The following is a 21,154-nucleotide window of genomic DNA, read 5'->3' as shown; positions in this document are numbered from 1 at the left end:
CTTTAGCCACTGCAAAAACCGTGGCAAAACATGATTTAAACCGTGGCTAAACGAATTGTCCACTGTTGTGGCTAGGTTGGGCGTTGCATTATTTCAGCTACGGCTATTTTTCCTGTTAGCAACAACTTCAGTGATCGTGGTAACATCTTGTCAGCCACGGATATATATTTAATTTGCTACGTTTCTAACTGTGGCTAATGGAGAACATTATTAAAAAAAAACCTCTCTCCTTACTGATCCTTCATCCTCACCTTCCTTTCATTTTCATTTATTTCCAACTCTTAACAGTAAAAAATAGTATGACAAAACTAGATACATTGCATTTTCATTTACATTAATTGTCCTTCACACTTTATATTTCTTTTATGAATAAAAATAAGAATTATGTGGGACTTTGCAATTAGAATTTTGTGGATACTAAAAATGTATAAATACCTTATTATTCATGCGTCATATAAATTCTGTCTCCATTTTGTCAAATTTAAATTTGTCAAATTCATGAGTCATGAAAGCAACTCAATTTCCAATGCATATATGTTGTTTAGTGTATCCAATGTCTTGTGTATATTTACATCATATACCAGATCACAGCAATCTGCTCCTCTATAAAATGCAGCACCAAGACCATGGAACCTTTCCAGCCCTGCCGTATCCCAAATCTGCCACAAGATTGTATAGTTGTATTCATTGTTTTACCCCAAAAAAAAATACTACAATTGATAACTTTAGAGATTACTCAAAAAGAAAGTAAAATAAAATATATAAAAAAGAAAAAAAAAGGAAATTTTAAATGCTCACCTGCAAAGTTACAAGTTTGCCATCAACTTGTATCTCCTTTGAAACAAAATCAGCACCAATCGTGGCTTTATATTGCGAGCTGAATTTTTTATAAACATATCTGCACTGAAAGTTAATGTTCCACAATAATATACAAAAAAGGACTTCCTAGTTGCATGCCTTATGTAAAAATAACAAAATTTCATTTTTTTTTTCATTTTTTGCTAAAAATGCGAATGCCAAATGGATACTGGTTCATCAAAGACGTCTTCCCGACCTTGAAAATAAGATGAAGAAAAAGAAATTGAAATGACATAGAAGCGGGGGAAGAAGAATAAAACAGGAAGGAAAATTTGGAATGTAAAAATGATAGAAAGAAAACTAAATGTCATATACCAAAGAACAATACGACAAAGAGTTAGGAGCCATCACTCATATCCTAAGTAGGTTTCATTTTATTCTTATATTTGCGCTGTAAATATTATAATAGAATAAGCAATTGGAAAATTCAAAGTTAATAGATAATATAAAACAGAAAGAAGCAAGTTAGTGAGTGAATACCTATAGAAGGAAGAGGAGTGGGGCGCTAGATACAGAGAGATGAATAATATAGATGTGAAAGGATGGTGCACCTGAAATTATCACTTATATATAAATGATAAGGCATAAGGCATCTAAAAGATCTGGTTGAAGAAAACAAGAAATATATAAAAAAAACATAACTACAATTTAACTTATAAAAAATATATAATGTGAAAATTAAAAACCGACTTTTGTATGCGATCTCAGGGATGACTTCTACTTATATATTTTGCTGGCCCTTTTGATATGCTCCATATATTGAATTGAGAACTAAGGATGCAGCGAGGAAAGTTAACATGTTAGATATCTTTAAGAAGAAACCTAATAAACAATGTAAAAAATCCTAATACAAGACAGAATATGCTCATTCAAACACTCTTTTGACATTCCAACCAGTCTTGTTATTCTTAAATTAGAAAATGTCAAATCTAAAAGTTCAAATTTTTTTTTTTGCAATTTCTTTTTTAATATCATCTTTGGGGTGTTCAACTCAAAACGGCAACTTTGATGTACAATACTCATGCTTATTAAAATCGAACGAATCTTGTCACCCTAATTTACAATCTAAGAAAACACTCTCTACTGCTGTGTTTGATATGACTTGAAAATGTTGCGCAGGGAAATTGGCTGCTGCAAAACCACATGAACTGGGGATTAGAAAGGTGAACCAAAAGCTTGAATTTGCAAAGCTATATGATATTTCAGAGGCACTTTCCTTTGGTTTGAGCAATGTAGGGTTTCATGTTAGCAAATACATGCCATTTGGACCAATAGAGATGGTTATGCCTTACCTCCTAAGAAGGGCTGAAGAGAACATAGGCATCTGGGGTGCTTCAGGATTTGATAGACAAATAATAAGGTAAACTAAAATTTTCATTCATTAACATCTTAGCCTATGACAAAGGAAATATTTGCTTGACGTTCCTCGCTAATGCTCTTTTTTTCTGTACAGAACAGACTTGGGAATGAGACTAAAAGATGCAATGATTTGATGGCTATAATCATGTTCTGACATTCAGTCACTAAGGGGGCCTATGTAGAATGGAAGAAAATGTAAATTGTGTGCACGAGGACTCGTCCTTCTGCATTTCCCCTTTTCCAATACCAGCGAATATGCATAATAGTACATATGTTTGATGGTCACAAGGACAGGGGAAGAGCATTGGGTGAATGGCCCTTTTGAAGTCTAGTTCAATCTCTAGATGAGATTTGGAGAGTATGGGCAAGTTTTTATCATTCAAATCATGAAGTTTTGCAATCCAAAATCTATCCTTTTATAATATACGTATCAAATTTACAATCTTTGCAACAGGTTAACATATGTAAGATATAAAAAAACACATCTTGTAACTTACGAATAATTCAGGTTGAAGAGGCCTCACCAAGAGCTGGATATCTAACCACTAAATGCATTATTAGAGAGGTCAAGTGTAAATTTTGCTTTTATAAATTTTGCCAAAGATCACCATGTAACGAAAAAAGGGAAAAAAAACACTTACAAATATTGACCATCAAAAGTTGATAATAAGAGAAGTATTGAATTACAGGAAAATAACAAACTTCCAAAATATCCAATAATAATCAATATAAATATATGCTATTACAGGAAAAAAACAAAAAACTCTAACAGAAGTAGAAAGATATACCTTGTATAGAGAACCAAACTTCTTCCATATTTCACCATTACAGGTACAATACTAGTCCCATAAAAAGAAATAAGAGTGAAAAATAACAATTACAGAAATTCTTTTATGAGAAAACTACACGCACCACATTGAGTTTGTGCAGAAACTACCCTCCAGCTTCAGCATGATGTGAAGATGCGATCTCATTTCACCTGTAGCACACAAGAAAAAACCAATATTGACATATCAAGATAAACTTGGACTTGTTGTAATCTTTTGGATAGTCAGAAGTGTAAATGTAAACAAATTATATGAAACAATTTACGCTGACAGTATAATCAAATTAAGCAAAGACTTAAATTCCAATATCCACCAGCAACTAGACAAAGCAAGTGGATGCCTTGCCAAATCCCTGCATTTTATGTCCAAATGTCCAAATTCAATTCATTCATACTAAGACCCAAAACACAGGCAAACGTAAATAACACACTCCAGAACAATAAAAAAAATCAAAAAACCAAGAACCATAAAAGAAAATAAAATTAGCCTTGAGTCCATAGGGACACGCATTTTCAAATAATACATGACGATCAAAATTCACAATTTGGAATTCTGTAACATAATTATTGAAAACCTAGATTTGGCACATCGTTAATTTAACGAACAATTTAATAGCAAAGGCACAAGATTTAACCCTCGATTATGCTTATAACAAGGATTAGTAAACCTCAAATTAGGAAACAGCTTATAGAAGAGAAAATGGAGAACAAAATACTAGGAACCGATCTTCAACGAAGGACGGAGGAGGAGGATGTACCAGAAAAAGCAAGGTTGAATCACCAAAATGAAGCTTTAAAGTAATGCAATTCTGAATTACCAATTAAGCTAGAAGCTTTAAAGCAACGCCTCCTTTCTTTTTTGCTATGAGCTTTGTTGGGAAAAGAAGTAAGGAGTCCGCATGATTTTGTTTATTGGAGAGAATAGATGAGAGTCGGTGTGTGTTACGGTGCGTTGGATTCTTCTCAATTTCTACAGCAATTTAATAACCGTGATTAAATTTCCGTGGTTAAACACCGCATTTCTTGTAGTGTTAAGATTTAGTGCTTAAAATATAAGAGAGAAGGGTGGGGGGGAATGAATCAAAAGCTATGAACTATTATCTTATTTGGGTTTAATGTATCTCATGTTGTAGGAGATAAATTACACACATAAAAATATGTAGGGCTCATGTGGGCCCACTGAGAAGAAGAGAGAAAAATAAGTGTTTGTTGTAATATTTGATTGTAGTGTTCCTACAACATGTGGGTCAGTGGCGGAGCCACATGTAGACTGGATGTGGTCTCGGCCCGGGCTAAATTTTAACAAATTATACTTATTGTATATAATTATATAATTATTTATAATTTGACCCGGATTAAAATTGTAATTTGGCCCGGGCTACAATTTGTAATTTAGCCCTATGTAAAACTTAAAATATTTTTGGTGAAAGATTTGGGTAAGTTGTATTAGGTTATGTGTCTAATTTTTACTTGTATAAAAAAAATTATTTTTAGTAAAATTAAAAAATATTTAATAAAATTATAATTATTCTTAGTGTTGCTTGCTCAGGTGTTCTGGATTTAATATAATTTAAATATATTACAATATAAACTAATTAAAATTAAGAAAAATAAGTACACATATAATTTATTGGCCGGGCTCAAATTGGAGCCCGGCTCCGCCACTGATGTGGGTTCAATTGTAGACCAATATAATGTGTACGTAATTATATACACATTAAAGTGTGTAGGGCCCATATGGACTCATGTGAGGAGAAGAAAGAGAAAGAGAAAACATGAGTCTCACACACTTTTAGTGTGTAAGAAATAAATTTATCTCCTACGATATGAGAAATAATAAACCCATATAAAATTATTAATATGGTATTTATATCTCATCGTTTAAGATTTTGAGTTTTTGGCGCTGAGTTAGTGGGGTTGGATATGTGTTCGATTCCCGCTGAATGCATTCTTGGGGAGGGGACTGAACCTTTAGCCATCACTGTTCCCCCGCACTCCGGATTAGTCACATAGCCGGCTCAAAGAGTCGAAGCTCGTGGGGATACCGGAGGGAGCCAACTCGTCTCAAAGAGATAATTAGGGTTGGGTAACTCAAAAAAAAAAAAAAGTAACCAGCACATTCATTCTAGTTTACATGCATGTTTTTTTTTTTAATTATATCATACATGCATGTTTTTATATGTATATCGGTTAATTAGCTCTTGCTATTATTGAATATAGAACTAAATAAACTGGAGCACAATCGATTTATTATTTTAAAGAAATTTCATTTAATAATGGATGCAAGCCGTGAAACTAATTAGATTACCCAAACTTCTGGGAACCACTTTATTTCTTCAGTAATTTATTTATTATTGAAAGCACAGGAATCTTTGATTTTTCATTTTTCTCTTGGGGTGTGTTTGGTTGGAGGATTTTTTTGAGATGCATAGGCATTTGAGAAGTAGGAATATTGAATGTCCCTGTTTGGTTAAAGCTTTTGAAGATATGCCTACCTAAATAGAAAAGCCAGCTTAACCATTTGCATGTCTATATGATGAAAATAGCAGGCAAAATTTTCCCATTTGCAATGTGGTATTACATGTTATCTAGCTAAATCATCATAGTGGGAAAGAATCAGATGACCAGCCTACCCTCCTATTATTTCGTCTGGGTTTTGAAATTCAGAAATTCGAAAACGAGTTCACTCAACTTTTGTCTGGGTTTTGAAGCTTTTATCATCCATGAATGATTCTCGCCTTGCCATGATTGCTCACTTTCACTCAAATAAAATCGACACAACAACTTGCGAATACAGAAGTGCGAAAACTCAGAATTTTGCGAATAATCTGTTGGTATCTGTGTTTAGTGTCTAATGGGTGTGATCCAGATTGTTGCTGTTTTTCTTTCAACAAGTTATTGATCTACAAAGTTAACTTGTAACATTGTTTGCCTTTGATTTGTTGCGATTGGATCTTGCCCAAGCTAATTTGCTATTTAGACATGTCAACATCTAATAAACCTGAAGTAATCAAAAGGGATGCTAAGGATGAAAAGAAAAAGGAAGATGATGGAAAGGGTGGATTCCTTGATACGGTAACTGCAGATGGTGAGAAGATTGAGGAAGCAATTGGATTTGGAAAGCCAACTCCAGAGGGATACACATTACAAAAAACTAACAGGGATATTTTTGTAATAGCAACTTTTTTTCTCATCTATATTTTACCTACAACCAAACATAGACTTTATAAAAGTTACCTAACTTTCCCAGTTAAATTTTTTCAACCAAACAACTTTTTTTTATATTTTCCTACCAAACTCACTTTCCTACCATTTTCTACCATTTTCCTATGAATATCATTTTCCTATTATTCATAAAATTTCTCCTCAACCAAACGCCCTCTTGGTCTTTTTTTTTTCTTTTTTCTGGCACCACATTTGAAGCCTCTCGTTGCAAGGTTAGGTTTGCCAGCGGGGTGACGACTTATTAGGTGCATGAGTCATTTCACTTATATGGTGCTCTCTTAGTTTATTCTTAAGTAATGCGAGACTTACTCGGATCACCACAGGCCAATCCACCATTAGTTCTGATACCACTTGTTGGGCCATGCAGTGAGAGTTCATGGCGGAAAGAGACTGTCAACTATGGGCTAAGTGAGCAACGATATTAAAGAATCTTGGAACACTATAATCAAACATAAAACCTTAAGGTATTAGGTGCATGAATTTTTTCACTTATATGATACTCGCTTAATAAATTCTTAACCAATATGATACTTTTTCATTCAATCGTTCATACATGAATTCCTTAAGCAACGTTTTGTTTATGGAGAAATCACTTTTCATGAAAGAGGAAATCTCACTTCTTATATAGACACAATTTTTAAAGTGAGCCACACCACTTAATAAAAAGAAAATTTGCTGATAATATTTTTATAATTTTTTTTTTATGTCACATGAGAGTGTAAAGCCCTTTATTTATTTGTGCATCGATCCATTCCAAAAAAATAATATTAACCTCAGGGAGCATGCAGCGAATCCCGTATGAAAAGGCCAAATGAATGATGGCTTTGGAAGTAGAATGCTTCGTGGGATGGGGCATGTGGACGGAACAGTGTCAAAGGTACACTTTTCAGAAGGAACCCTTCAGTTGTGCGAAGGGAAACAATAACCAGAAAACAAAAAAAGAAAAATGAGCTTTGAAATTTGATAAAGAAAAGATAGAGAATTTAATGCAATTTTTGTTATATGGGATTTGTTTGTGGAAAAGAAAAAATGGCTAAACAATCACACAAAAAGAGGTGAATCGTGTGTTGATTGAAATTCAAGAAATAATTCAAAAATTAACTGTTTAACAAGTATATCAACCAAAATGAATTCAAACAGATTGTAAACGTATTTTCCAATACAAAACAGAATTAAAACAATTCTAATAACATCAATTCAGAGGCAATTTGTAGTGGATCAAAATTGAAAGGAAAAATAGAAGAATTTCAATATTTATGTACACTCTTTTCAAGAAATCATACAAGAACGAATTAAAATAGAAAAGTAATGATCATAAACCCTAAAACAGATTCAATATGACATATATCAAGAATCAAAGCGAAATTCAATTGATAGAAATCAAAAGACATAGGGTAAGGAAGAATCACACCGCGATATATCCTGGTTCACTCTCCAATCACTTGAGATTTACGTCTAGACTGAGGTCGATCATTTTCACTATCACTATCATCAAGCTTCCAACAGGTACTTGAAGAAACCATTTTACAACTGAAATTTTACAAGTCTATAATCACACATTGATCACACTTAACCTAAGTCCTTAGGGTCACTCCAATTGTCTTTCCAACAATTACAACAATTCATTCTTGCTAAACAGATGTAGACCCACCTCTCTACATTCAAACAAAAAAGAAAGAACAGAAAAGATTGAGAAACTAGAAAGTAATTGAGATTTTTCTCAATGATGTGCAAAAGCAAGTCAATATGGGTTCAATTATGAGATTTCTTTGATTATGAGTTTTTCAGTGTTAATTCTTATGTTCATAACCCTAATGATATGTATTTATAAGTGTCCAATGAGTTATTAGTCGTTTATAGCCGTTGGACATCAAAATATTTGAATTTCTTCGAGTTTAACTCATTCGATCATAACAGAAAATATTCGATTACTTTTCGGGTAGTTTTCAAATACTTCTTCAAACCCCAAAAGTATTTGATTCCTATTCATCAAGTATTCAATTACTTTTCTACCCAGAAAAGTATTCGATTACTTTTATGCAGAAATCAATTTTCATGCTAGTTTTCAAAATTCAATGTATTCTAATTATTTCCAGTGACTTCTAAATGATTTTAAGTGACTTCTAACATATGTATTGTAACACCCCGTATATATCCGGTAATGTTATCATAATATCGTATTAAGCTGCGCTTAATTAAAATGCGGAATTACTTTTTCTTTTCAATTATGATGCCATTAACATTACCAACTTGCTTAATAATCAATTAATAAAACATCGCCTGTATGTAATTGCAATAAAACAGCTAACTGAAATACCTCATAACATAGATAATATAAGTGTGGCTTTAGTCACGGAACTACAACAACGTAGACCGGACTCTCTAACAGTTTATACAACTCCAATCTAAAAGTACTAACAAAAGGGTCATGGACAATCCTCATGCTCACTCAAATAAGGCAACATGCCCAACATCAGTCTCAACAACAACATATCATAAATAGCGGAAAACATAAACAACATCCCAAATCCAGTCATGCTAACATAAAGTAGTAAAACATAATCAGCTAAGCTCCGGCCTCCTGCCGCCTGAGGCATCAGTACCCATACTACCTGATCCTGAAATAAGCATTCCCCAAACGTGGGGTAAGATCTCTAATCTAGAAATCTCAGTAAGTCAGTGAGTCCTCAAGGATCTTCCACCCCAAGCTCACTTACATGTGCAATATAAGTTCAAAACAGTTTATCATTTCAAAAACAATGCAATGCAGCAGATAATCATGTCATGTGTGTCAATACTAATCTACTGGCCAGAGACAGTGCAGGTATACGTCTATCACCTACACACCGTGCAAGCACCACTTGCATTCACCCCGGTACACCGTCTTGTATGGCGCTACATACTCAGGCTTCCCGTCAAGATGAAACAACACATGCATATTAAAAGCCATTACATTTAAAGTTCAATCAACATATCAAATATTCAAAAGCATGTACACAACATGCATAAACCATACCCTCATGGGACATGGTGGAACCACAACATGGCTAAACCGAGGACACGAAAGCTTACCTTACAAGCTAACTCCAAAAGCCAAGAGTCCACAGCTCAAAGTCCAAACACAGCAGATTCACAATCTGTTATGGACCAACAATGCATCAACAGCATGCACCACAAGCATACAATATTAAGACAACGCCTCTCCTTACGTTTTACGTCTTAAGGCTCCATACTAAGCCATAAGTCCTTAGTCACTTGATTCTGACTTAATTTAATTAAAACAGAAGTTCAACTTCATCAATCTAGGGTCCACAAACCCCCAATAGCCTACTGTCCTCACAGCACAGCTATTGTTCTTCGAAATCCCAAAATATCCGGATATTCCTCGGGACCATATCCGGATATGCAATATCCGGATATCCAGAATCCCATATCCGGATATATCTAATATCCGGATACCCAAAACCCATATCCGGATATCACATATCCGGATATTGTTCGGGCAGATATCCGAAAATTTCACGACAGAATGCAGAAACTGCATTTCGTGAAGATATCCTTCCAAGGTTGGGTTTTTACCGATTTTAAGCACCTAAACATGCATTTCTAGATGTGTTAAGCCTCACCCAACAACAAGTTATCATCTTTTAACCTTAACATGCATCAAGCTTTCATTTTTAAGCCTTAGAACTCAAGTTAAAGGTTGGTACAACATACCAAAGCTCAAAACTCAGAAGTAAAGGCTCTTGGAGCTCCACACTCTGCCTCTCCAAGTCTGACTTGAAGGGTACACGAAAATGCTACCAAAGCTTGGCCCTTTCCACACAAAGGAAGCTCCTTGGAGCTTCACAAGCCAAGAGCAAGACTCTCACCACCTCAACTCAAGAGGACAGCCCCTCCAACACTCACAAACAGCAACCCCCACAGAACAGGGTCAATAACACAGCCCCAAAGCTACTCTCACCCCACACCAAGTGTTTAGGAGAAGGATTTGTGAAGGAAGTTGCCTCAAAGCTCAAGAAATGGAAGAGGAACACAATGGAACAGTACTCAGCAGTTGGCCAGCCCCAAGACTCACGTAGAGAATGTGTTATGGCCTAGGGTTTTGTGCTAACAAGCCTATATATAGCCACTTAACATAAAACACACAGTATTAACTTTAATTGCTACGCTTAGCATTTTAATCCCAAACTTTGGATTATGAAACTACATAATTTTCTAAGATTTATTATATTTTTCTTATAATTTTCTGAGCACTTTTCCGGTACGTGCTTTTCCAAGCCAGTACCGGTTTCCAGCACCAGTTCTCATTATTTGGACTTAAAACTCGCTTACAAGTCCTACATATTATTCTAGTAATTATCATGCACTTACATTAATTTTCCGGGATACTTTTTCGGTATGCATTTATACCGACTAGCAGAACCGGTATCTGCACTTTTCTTCCGAAAAGCGACTTTCAGCATTATTGCTCACTCACTATAATTATTAAAGCCTCATAATAATTATTAGGGTCAATTATGGAATCATTTCCTATTTTCTCATAATTTATTAATTAAATACCTTAATTAACGGTGCGGGTTCTTACATGTATGATCATGTTTCACACTTGCATAACAACTCTTGATGTGTGTGAATATTGTATGCATGATCAAAGTGAATATGTGTCACCTATATTAGTTTATAGTTTATTTTTGCACTTCCCAACATAAAATTCAATAAACTCAATCTTATAAGTTCTATAACTCTAATAAGACTATTGTTGAGATATATAGTTCCACATTGGTTGTATGTGCAACTAGTGTGGAGTTTATAAGGTCTTGGGCACTCCCACCCTTCGAGCTAGCTTTTGGGGTGGTGTATCCCAAGGTTCTTTACATGGTATCAGAGTCTCGCCGCCCCCCACTTTCTCTTGTGGCGTTTCTTAGCACAGGTAGGCTGGGCTTGTAGCATTGTCCACTCTTCAAGCCCAAGGGCTCTCATGTGAGAGGGCGTGTTGAGATATATAGTTCCACATTGGTTGTATGTGCAACTAGTGTGGAGTTTATAAGGTCTTGGACACTCTCACCCTTCGAGCTAGCTTTTGGGGTGGTGTATCACAAGGTTCTTTACAACTATTAAAAAATAGTAAGTACATAAGTCTTCATTGTCCTTGTAGTTTGAGTCTTCTTGTACTCCTTTTAGCTTATAAACTTCGACTTGAGTTTTAACTTTGCATATTTGAGCCTTCTTTCTATGTTTGCACTTTGTTATAAGCTTATTGTACCATTTATAACTTGTTGTCTTGTCTTGTGATGTTAGCTTTCATGGTTGAGCTATATTTTATACTTGTTAATGCTTTATTATCATCAAAACTTCATAAAAATAATGTTCTTGCCCTATGGTTCAACATTTGTGATTTCCGTTGTTTTTCTTTTTTGGTTATTGCTATTTTGGTATGTCGTTAAAAATTATCAGTTGTTAGTTTTGTGTAGTTAGTGTACTGCCTCCCAATATAAGAGTTTTATTATATGAATGACTTAGTTGACGGGCCTCCAACTCACACTTTCTAAGTTCCTGCATACTCAACGTGGCACCCCTTCTTTTTAAGAAAAAGAGAATCTGAAAATAAGTCAGGCATTCATTTATTAGCCTCCTTATTAGAGTAATTAATGCAAGCCCTTAAAAGAAACTCATTATCACTTCAATCAATAATTATTTGGTGTTTTTCTGTACTCACGGTATATATAGATCATAAGCCGACAAGGAGACAACAAGAACAATACAATCAGACAAAGCAAACAAGATACCAGCGATTTTAATTTGCTCGAGAGGTTGGGCTTAAACAGTTAATACACGCCATCCACTATAGTTCGATGGAATGTCTCCGCGGAATATTTTCCCAACGATCAGGAGTGAAAGACGTCACATGCTATGGTCGAAAACTTAAAATTAAACACTTCAATTTTATTCACTTTCTAGTACTTTTCAAATCGTATAAATATCAATGTAGATGACTAAGGGTTCTCTGTATCGGCTAGATATCTTCCCTCATCCACTCTCTTGGAAGTTAGCACACGTACCCTTGTCCATTTCACTCACATATATAATCATATATATCATCCTCATTATTAAATTGCTCATGGCAAACACTAATCTCCAATTTGCCTGTGTTCTCCTATTTTTGATTTTACACCAGCAAGATCACTATGTTCAAGGGAGGCATTTGAGGTCTCGGTTGTGCGGAGGGTGCTCAAAAGCTCGTGAAAACATCAGGAATGTAATAGCTCATGGTGTTGGTGATCGTGGAATTAGCAATGCCACTGATCATGATACGCACCAAGAAATAAAAAGACGAGCAGAATACCAAGTGGAAGATTTTAGGCCCACGTCCCCAGGTCATAGTCCAGGTGTTGGTCACTCCAACAACAATTAACTCGCAACGCTTCTTAAATGTTAATTGGCCTTTTCTCTCTTGCGTCAATTGTTGGTATCTAGTTTATATGTCACGCTTGATTTCATTTTAGGGAATTGTTTTGTTATCTTTTGCATGAGATAAAAGTAATGTTCCTACACTCGCAAAAGGAAGATAGAGGAGAGAGAATAGAAAAAAGAGAAAAAGTGTAAAGTGGTCCCACATAAGATTTGTATGTGTAGGAAGATGATTTTATCTCATATATGCAACATAAAAAAAACAATCCCCTTCATTTTAATGTATATAATTGGCCTTTTCGTCATAATTGTATCCAGCTCGCTCTCACTTTCTTCGATAGAATACAAATTAAATTCAAGAGTTTTATTAATCTAATGTAATAGGAGAGAAACTCTCTCATGTTATTAGGGGTGTTCATCAACCGATTTAAACCGCGGTGACCGAACCGAAAATCGAATAAATCGAAAACCGAAAAAAAACCGCAAATTTTAATTGGATTGGATCGATTTTTGGATGGGTTGATGAAAATCGATCCAATCCAAACAGATCCAATATATTAATTTCCCTCTACCTACTTGGATCTTTTCCAATCATAGCCCAAAATTTTTTAAACCCAAGACTCATTGGGTATCAAACTATCAACTAAACCCAAGAAAAAATCTAGTCACATCTCATCAACAATTTTATCTTTGTAGAGTTTCATATCTCATTGCCCAAAAAAAAAACTATATTATAGTTTACTAATACTTTTGTATTTAAAAAAATAATAATTTACAAAGCCAATATATACAAAAGATTTTATTTGCATAATAATTACGAAATAAATTTTAGGATTTTTAAAAAACCGAAAACCGATCCAATCCAAACCGAAAAAAATTGGATTGGATCGGATTTAAAAAAAAATCCAAACCGAATGGATGATTATATGATCAAACCGAAGGGATTGGATCAGATGATTTTTGCTTCAAAAACCGATCCAATCCAGACTGCGAACACCCCAACATGTTATAGAGACAATCATGTGTGAGACTCACCTATTTATAGAAAAAGAAAAAGAAATAAAAAAATAACACAGAAATCGATGTATGTGTAGGAGAAAAAAATGCTCTCCTACAACATAAGAGTATATTTTTCCTAAATTCAATAAGCGTTTGATGCCTTTCTGCCATGTGGTGCGTAAATTAATCTGAAGAAAAAAGCGAATATTTTAAGGGAAATCATTGTCGGGAAAAATTATCTGCAGTAATTTTTTATAACTATATACTGCAGGTAGTATATAATTATAATATTTAAAAAAAAAAATTCTCCTCAGAAATTGTTATTGACGTTGCGGAAAGAAAAAAAACAATCTTATCATTATAAATATATATATATATACTACCTATAGTACATAATTATAATGGTTGCTGCAGATAATTTTTTCAGTAATATAAAAAAAATAAACACAATTTTATTTAAAAGTTTCTTCACATGCAATTTTATAAGGGAAATTTTTTGTTTACAAACTCTTACAAATTACAATATGTTTGACCGATAATACACTCTTAAGTAAAATATTACTAATCAAATATAGTATATTTTATAAAACTAATCCTTCTCCGTTTTATAAAACTATTTTTATTCACTTTTATTGCCATTTCAAAATTCTGTCAACTTAAAAAATGTCGTCGTTTCCTTCTTGAACAGAATCGTTAAAAGTGAAAGGCCAACTTCCCATGAAAAATAAAATAAAAGGCAACAAGATAGGTCACGAGTCACGAGGGACAGAAGTAACCGAGTGAACTGTATTTTCCATTGTACAATATCATAAACTATCAAGATCAACAACACCATCCATCAGTTTTCATTTTTGGTATATTTTGGCGCCGCAATTCTATCACAATCATGGATCACATCCCTTGTCAATGGGTGTGAGATGGCCACGTTCATATAAAGCACCAACTGAGAAGTTATTATCAGCTGGGAAGTTATTATCATACAATTAACGGTTCCATGTATGCGCTTCGTAAAAAAAAATTCAACCACAAATTCAATTAGTCTAGTTCGACACTATCACATTCATATAGCGGCGGCGGCGGCGGAAATTTCTTATCACTTTTACCAATTTACCAATGATTTTTTGTTGCGCTTCTTAATTATCTTCTTAACATTACTTTTACATAACTCTACAACATTACTGCTGGTGTAAGCTAAATTTTTCAAATATATATAGAGCGATGCAGTCCGTCCTTTTTTTATAAAAGACTCATGTTTAGTACTCATGCATTTGTCATCTCCAAAAAGAACAGTTTATTTGCCACCGCACTCAACCCGTTGTATCATCACTCTTATTTAGGGTCTTTGCGATCTGAATTGGATCGATTTTGGAAGCAAAAATCATCTGATCAAATCTCTTTGATTTGATCATGTAATCATCTATTCGGTTAGAATTTTTTTTCAAATCTGATCCAATTCAATTTTTTTTGGTTTGGATTGGATCGGTTTACGATTTTTTGAAAATTCTAAAATTTGTTCATGATTATTGTGCAAATAACATTTTTGTATATATTGACTTTGTAAACTTATTTTTTTTAAATACAAAAGCATTAGTAAACGATAATATAATTTTTTTAATGAGATATGAAGCTCTACATAGATGAAATTTTGTTGATGAGATGTGACTAAGTTTTTTCTTGGATTTAGTTGATGGGTTAATAGGTCTTGGGTTTAGAAATTTTTGGGGTATGATTGGGGAAAGACCCAAGTAGGTAGAGAAAAATTAATATATTGGATCGGTTTTCATCTACCAATCCGAAAATCGATCCAATCCAATTAAATTTGCAGTTTTTTTTCGGTTTTCGGTTTATTCGATTTTCGATTTTTTCAGTTCGGTCACCGCGGTTTGGATCGGTTGATGAACACCCCTAACTCTTATTATTGAATAGTAATTAATTGGTTCAATTCTTATAAGAACAATTTGTTAGAATTTTTTATAATTATTATGGGATTCAATCAATTATAATTTTTTTTATTTTAATAAAAACGGGCTAAGTCATGAATCATTTGGGTACAATATAAAACTTATTTAATTAAGTGATCATTTGGTTTGAGCTTGAATATCTGTAATACTGAATAACAGACTCAACCAATACGCCCATGATGAAAAAGGGACTAAGGTTAATAAGTTTGATTAGATCCCCTCTGCATTTAATTGTATGTCAAAAAATAGTTGCTCTGCAACCTAGCTACCCCATCGATAATTGTGAATAGGGAGTGAGTGAACTGCAGGAGTATCAGAGTAAGCAAGAAGCAACGTATAAATCAAGAACAATGTCTTCAACAAATAAGTCTAAACTCTTTTGATGTTCTAATTTCGTATAATCTTATTTCGTAATTTCTTATATTTGGTATCAGAGTCTAAATTATATAATTCAAGAGCGAATTGTTTATTATTTGTCATGATTAGATTTCTTTCCAGATTGAAATTTCCCCCTCATATATTCTTATAAAAACCCTTGCAGGGCTTTTGTGAAGAATGATTTTCCTAAATTCATGAAAATTGAATTAAATTTTTTATTATGAGATATAAAAAATGGGAAATCCATACTAAATCCGATTACAATTTTTAAATCCCAACTATAATTCCCTTTTGTTCCATAGTGCTATTCATTGAATTAAGAAATAATCGACGCCTTATGGGTTATATATTTACTGATGTTGTTGCTTTTTCTTTGTCATTGTATTATCGCCTGCATGTTACGCAGCATGCTTTCTTTCTTTTTTTAAATATATTTTATTGTAATGCAATTCATTTATTAAGTGACTTATGGTTAATCTATACCCTGGTATCTTGGTGATCCTTGTTGGTTTTAATTAAACGCTTTTTTCTAAGAAAAAAAGCTTTTAAAATATATCTTTACATTTGTGATTGTGGCTCAATATAAATATTTGTATCTTGTTTGAAATTATTTGGAATGAATATTTTAAACAAAAATTATTTTATAGTCACGTAGGTTATATCGCATTAAAAATGCATGAATCCACGTTAAGATTGATAAATACTGCTCTATTTAAACTTATCTTTTTTTAATGGATGCAACTTATTTCTTCGGTGGTTGATTTGCTTGGTAGGAAAAAAGACCCATTCGGATCTCTTGAGTATAGCTCATTCGCAGGTTATGATACCTAAGGCACTTGTGAGCCCAATAGTAATATAATTTTCCCCAAATAGTACTTGTGTGATGTTATAATTAAATGTAATTTTATGGTATATTTAAAAAATATTATAATATTATATTTGCAGGCACTTTTTTTTTGGGTGAAATGCAGGCACCTTGTTAATATAATATTATGATGAATGTATTATTGCTCCTTTTTAATTATTATGGTTCATTTGTATTTTCAGTACGTGTTTAAGAAAGTAAGGTTGAATGAGAAAAACATTTATCAGATACTTTTTTATTTGTATTGGGAGTTGAGCAAACTAATTATATATATACATCAAAAGAAATTTGTTGAATAATGCCTATGATATTTGTGTGTTTATATTTAGACAAATTTTGTTATTATCAATATTTGATTTGAGATTTTGATGGCTAGAGGTATGTGATCTTTATATTATATTTCATTATTTTTTCTGATTATATTTTGAAGAAAAATATGGTAAAAAAATTAATTTGTTATATTTTGCATCAAATGATGATGTGACTTGGATGTGGATAACGTTGATTGCTCTCAATTTCTAATTTTCATTCTAATATTTTTTTTTTATAAAGGTGCATGCTTTTGCTTGAATTATTTAAGTGTAAATCTTGTTTGGGAATACTATTATTTTGAATTCATGATCAGTAGGGGTGTTATATTTTCTTATGGCGTGCATTATGGTTATGGCAAGAGAAAATTATCCCGTGCAAAATTTTTCATGAATTACTATGGGTAATTATCACAAAAGTGTGATTGCTTATATTGGTTTGTGAAAATTTATTTATAAAATTGAGGAATGCTTATGGTTATTTCATGCAATTTTCTGCCCAAAAATGGTGATTGTGTGTTATAACTATGAACTTATTTGGGATGAAGTTAATGACGGTGCATTGATCTATGTGATCTGTCTGGGGGACACATCTCTAAAGCCAGTGTATGCTCATTGAGCAACTTTTCTTTAAGGTTACATATGAAGTTATTTGAGGCTCATTGGTTTAGGGATTTATCTGCTCAAAGGTGATGGATTTTTGAACCCAATGTTATTTTCATTGATTAACTCATCTGAGGTTCTATTTTGACCTTGGTTTAGATATTGGTTTGTGCATTCTGTCCAAAGGGAATATACTATATATTGGCCTTGTTATGAAAACATGTTATGCTCATTAATTAACTCATTCGAGGTTCTGGCCTCGGTTATAATATTGATTAGTGCATTCTGCCCAAAGAGAAATGTACTATTATGTTGGTCTTATTATAATATATTGCTTAACTGAATTTGTATACTGTCCTTTAATTTATTATAATGCATTCTTATTTTGCCTTAATAATAAATTTCTTTTGTAGTTCCTTCAAAAGAATTTGAAAACATGTTTGATTCATTTTGAAATCAATATTTTGAAACATTTATTTTAATTTTTTATACATAAATATTTATTTAAAATAATTTATTTTCATTCATACTACTTAAGAATATGGAATATGAATGTTGTAAATTATGTGTTGTATAATTGTACAAGAGATCTCTCTATTTATAGAGGCTAAATGACCTAATGAGCTAAACCCAAAGAAGCCCAGACCTTACCCAAATCCTAAAATAAGAAAACAAATAATTGTAAATAAGAATGTAATAAATATAGATAATATTTCCATTTCTAACAATACTAAATTTTGTGACCTCTAATTATGTTTAATTTTGTGAAAAATATTTATGTTCCTTTTTTTTCAAATTTTAATTAATAAAAAATAATTATAAATTATGGTGATTGTGATGTTAGTACTTACTATCCCTAATTTAGCAAAGATTTTATGTACTCTATCAATTAAGTGTGATTAGTGAGCTAAGATATATAATTGTTGATATTAAGAATTAAAATTTGTGGCATAAATTGAAGTTTAGTAAATGGAATATGAATTTTGGAAACACATGTTATAAGGTTTTTCATATTATTTGGGTATGGTAATTCATAAAGTTATTTGTGAATTGTCAAAGTTCTTTATTGATAAAAATCATTGTTTGCATCCACCAAAAAAGAAAATCATTGTTTGCAATTACCTGCACAAAGGAGGCTATTGTATGCATCAAGATTTGAAGCTTACAAATAATGCAAAATAATTGTATATTATATACTCTGCCCAAATGGGAGTTTATAATATGTTAATTATTTTGTTAAAATTGCTTGATTGCCCATACTTAGTATAATTCCATTTAATGCAGTAAATATACTTTTGATATGAATGATAATAATGACATAATAGAATAGTTAATTAGATTGAATTATAATGAAAGCATATGAGATATAGATATTCCATTATTAATTTTGATATTGATAAGACATTGCGTTAAAGTTAGCCTTCAGATACTGTAGAGAGTACACTTGACATTTTCTTTAGTGGGAGAGATATAATTAATTTTGCGTGATTTTAAAGTGATTGTAGAGTCGGTGGGAGAAATTTGCTTAATTTTTGACGTTAGGATATAAGTTCATTTTGAAATGAACTTGTTTTATAGCCTCCTTAAGAAGGATTTTGAACTTTATGTCCTGTTTGGGCTAGTGTGAATTTTTTTATGATGGAAAAATAATATTAAAATCTCAAGTTATTAATTGGCTATGATATTTATTTATTTATTTATATACTTTTTGTGGATGACTTAGTTGTTGAGGATATTGATTGATGAATCTCTAACCAAAGGACTTAGGCACATGGTATTTAAAATGCATGTGAAGAACATGAGCATAATCAGTTCCTTTGATTTACTTGATTAGTGGTAATTTGAATTATTTATTATTTTTTTGTCGTGTTGAACCATTCATTTTAGATATAATTGATGTTTGGTTGACAGACAAATTTTATTTTGAACAATTGATAAGGATTTGAGTTTTATTGTTGTATATATTGAGTATATGTATTTATGTTTATCAATTGTGAGATATTTTGAAACTGAATGTCATTAGACCACAATGCCTGTGGTTGACACTATATTAGAGTTTGAGGTATGCTATTGAAACTCAGTGTCGTTGAAACCATCATGTCTGTGATTGACACTATATGAAAGTTTGAGACATAATGGTGTTGTTAAGACTACAAGGCTTGTGGTCGACACCACATTTGATTGTATGATGGTTTTTTGATAAATCATGGAATTTATCTGCCTTTAAGACATTTGGGAGAAATTTGAGGACTGATAGAGAAAATAACAATTTGGCTATTGTTGAATCACATTGGCATGCATGTTATTTTCTTGCTACACTCCACACTAATGATTAATCGACAGAGTCAAATAACATTTGTGACCATGGAAGGTCTTATATTGGTAAAGGATGTAATCACCGCCTGATTCATTGTTATTTGACTTTAGTTGGATGGAGTCATATTCAGATATCGCACCTTGGACCATGTATTTTCCTAAAATGTGGCAACATTATAAAATTAGTCCTTAGCTCGAGAGTCGTTTTCAAATAACTTATTTTCCTTTTAAATTAAAATTATACTATTGATTTTGCCCAAGTGGGAAAATGTTAAAAAAATTTATAATTATTGTGGGCTTGAATCAGTTGTAATTTTTTTTTTAATAAAAATGGGCTAAGTCATATATATGTGGGTCCGTTTGAATGAGATTTTTTTTCTCAGAAATCTTTTTTTTTTTCAAAAAAAAAAAAGCACTTCTCACTGTAAGTTCGTTTGGATGTCTTTTAAAAAAAAAAAACAGAAGTTACAAACAAAGCCAAAAACCTGCTTTTTGTGAAAGATAAAAATTTAGCTTATAAAAAAAGCAGAATTCAAAAGCCAAATATTGTTTTCAAAATCTAAATAACTTTAACTTTTGTAAAAAAACACTTCTAAAATAAGCAAGGCATAAAAGCTGCTTTTTTTTGTAAGGCCAAACAAACGAGCTCTTAGGGGTGCAATATAAAGCTCATTTAATTAAGTGATTCTTTTATTTAGGTTTGGATATCTATAATACTGATTAATGTGGTAACAGTGTAGGTCTAACACATAGGGCTATGATGAGAAGGGGACTAGAGTTAATAAGTTTGGCTAGGTCCCTCTGCATTCACTTGTATGTTAAAAAATAGTTGCTCCGTAACTTGCCCCATCGACGATTGCGAATAGGGAGTGGGTGAACTGCAAAGGAAGATCCTGATCTTTCAAACCTTGCAGGAGTATTAGAGCAAGCACGAAGCAATATATACAGTGGCGGACACAGGAATTTTAATGACCAGGGGGGGTGAAAATAAAAAATATTATTTTATAAATAAAAATATTTGAAATACAATACAGACCTAATATAA

The 21,154-nt window shown here is 32.6% G+C and overlaps 1 protein-coding gene across 1 annotated transcript; it reads right to left on the bottom strand.

Annotated features, from left to right (window-relative positions):
- Positions 1–503: 503 nt before the first annotated feature.
- Positions 504–1,048, bottom strand: LOC133287747 (ras-related protein Rab7-like). Its single transcript, XM_061485417.1, has 3 exons — positions 1,029–1,048; positions 799–898; positions 504–659 (listed from the first exon to the last, which is right to left on the bottom strand). The coding sequence occupies exons 1-3, from the start codon at positions 1,034–1,036 to the stop codon at positions 504–506; spliced, it is 264 nt and encodes an 87-aa protein (XP_061341401.1). The 5' UTR covers positions 1,037–1,048.
- Between the last annotated feature and the right edge of the window lie 20,106 nt (positions 1,049–21,154).

The sequence above is a fragment of the Gastrolobium bilobum genome, unplaced genomic scaffold (assembly GCF_033153095.1).
Source record: "Gastrolobium bilobum isolate Gb01-03AN ecotype WA unplaced genomic scaffold, APGP_CSIRO_Gbil_v1 utg2810, whole genome shotgun sequence".
Taxonomy (NCBI): Eukaryota; Viridiplantae; Streptophyta; class Magnoliopsida; order Fabales; family Fabaceae; genus Gastrolobium; species Gastrolobium bilobum.
Note: the sequence above shows the minus strand (reverse complement) of the source record. Positions and strands in the feature narration are given on the sequence as shown.

Coding starts and splice junctions, on each gene's coding strand:
- LOC133287747 (XM_061485417.1), bottom strand. Junction 660..798: donor GCAAACTTGTAACTTTGCAG/GTGAGCATTTAA, acceptor ATCTTGTGGCAG/ATTTGGGATACGGCAGGGCT.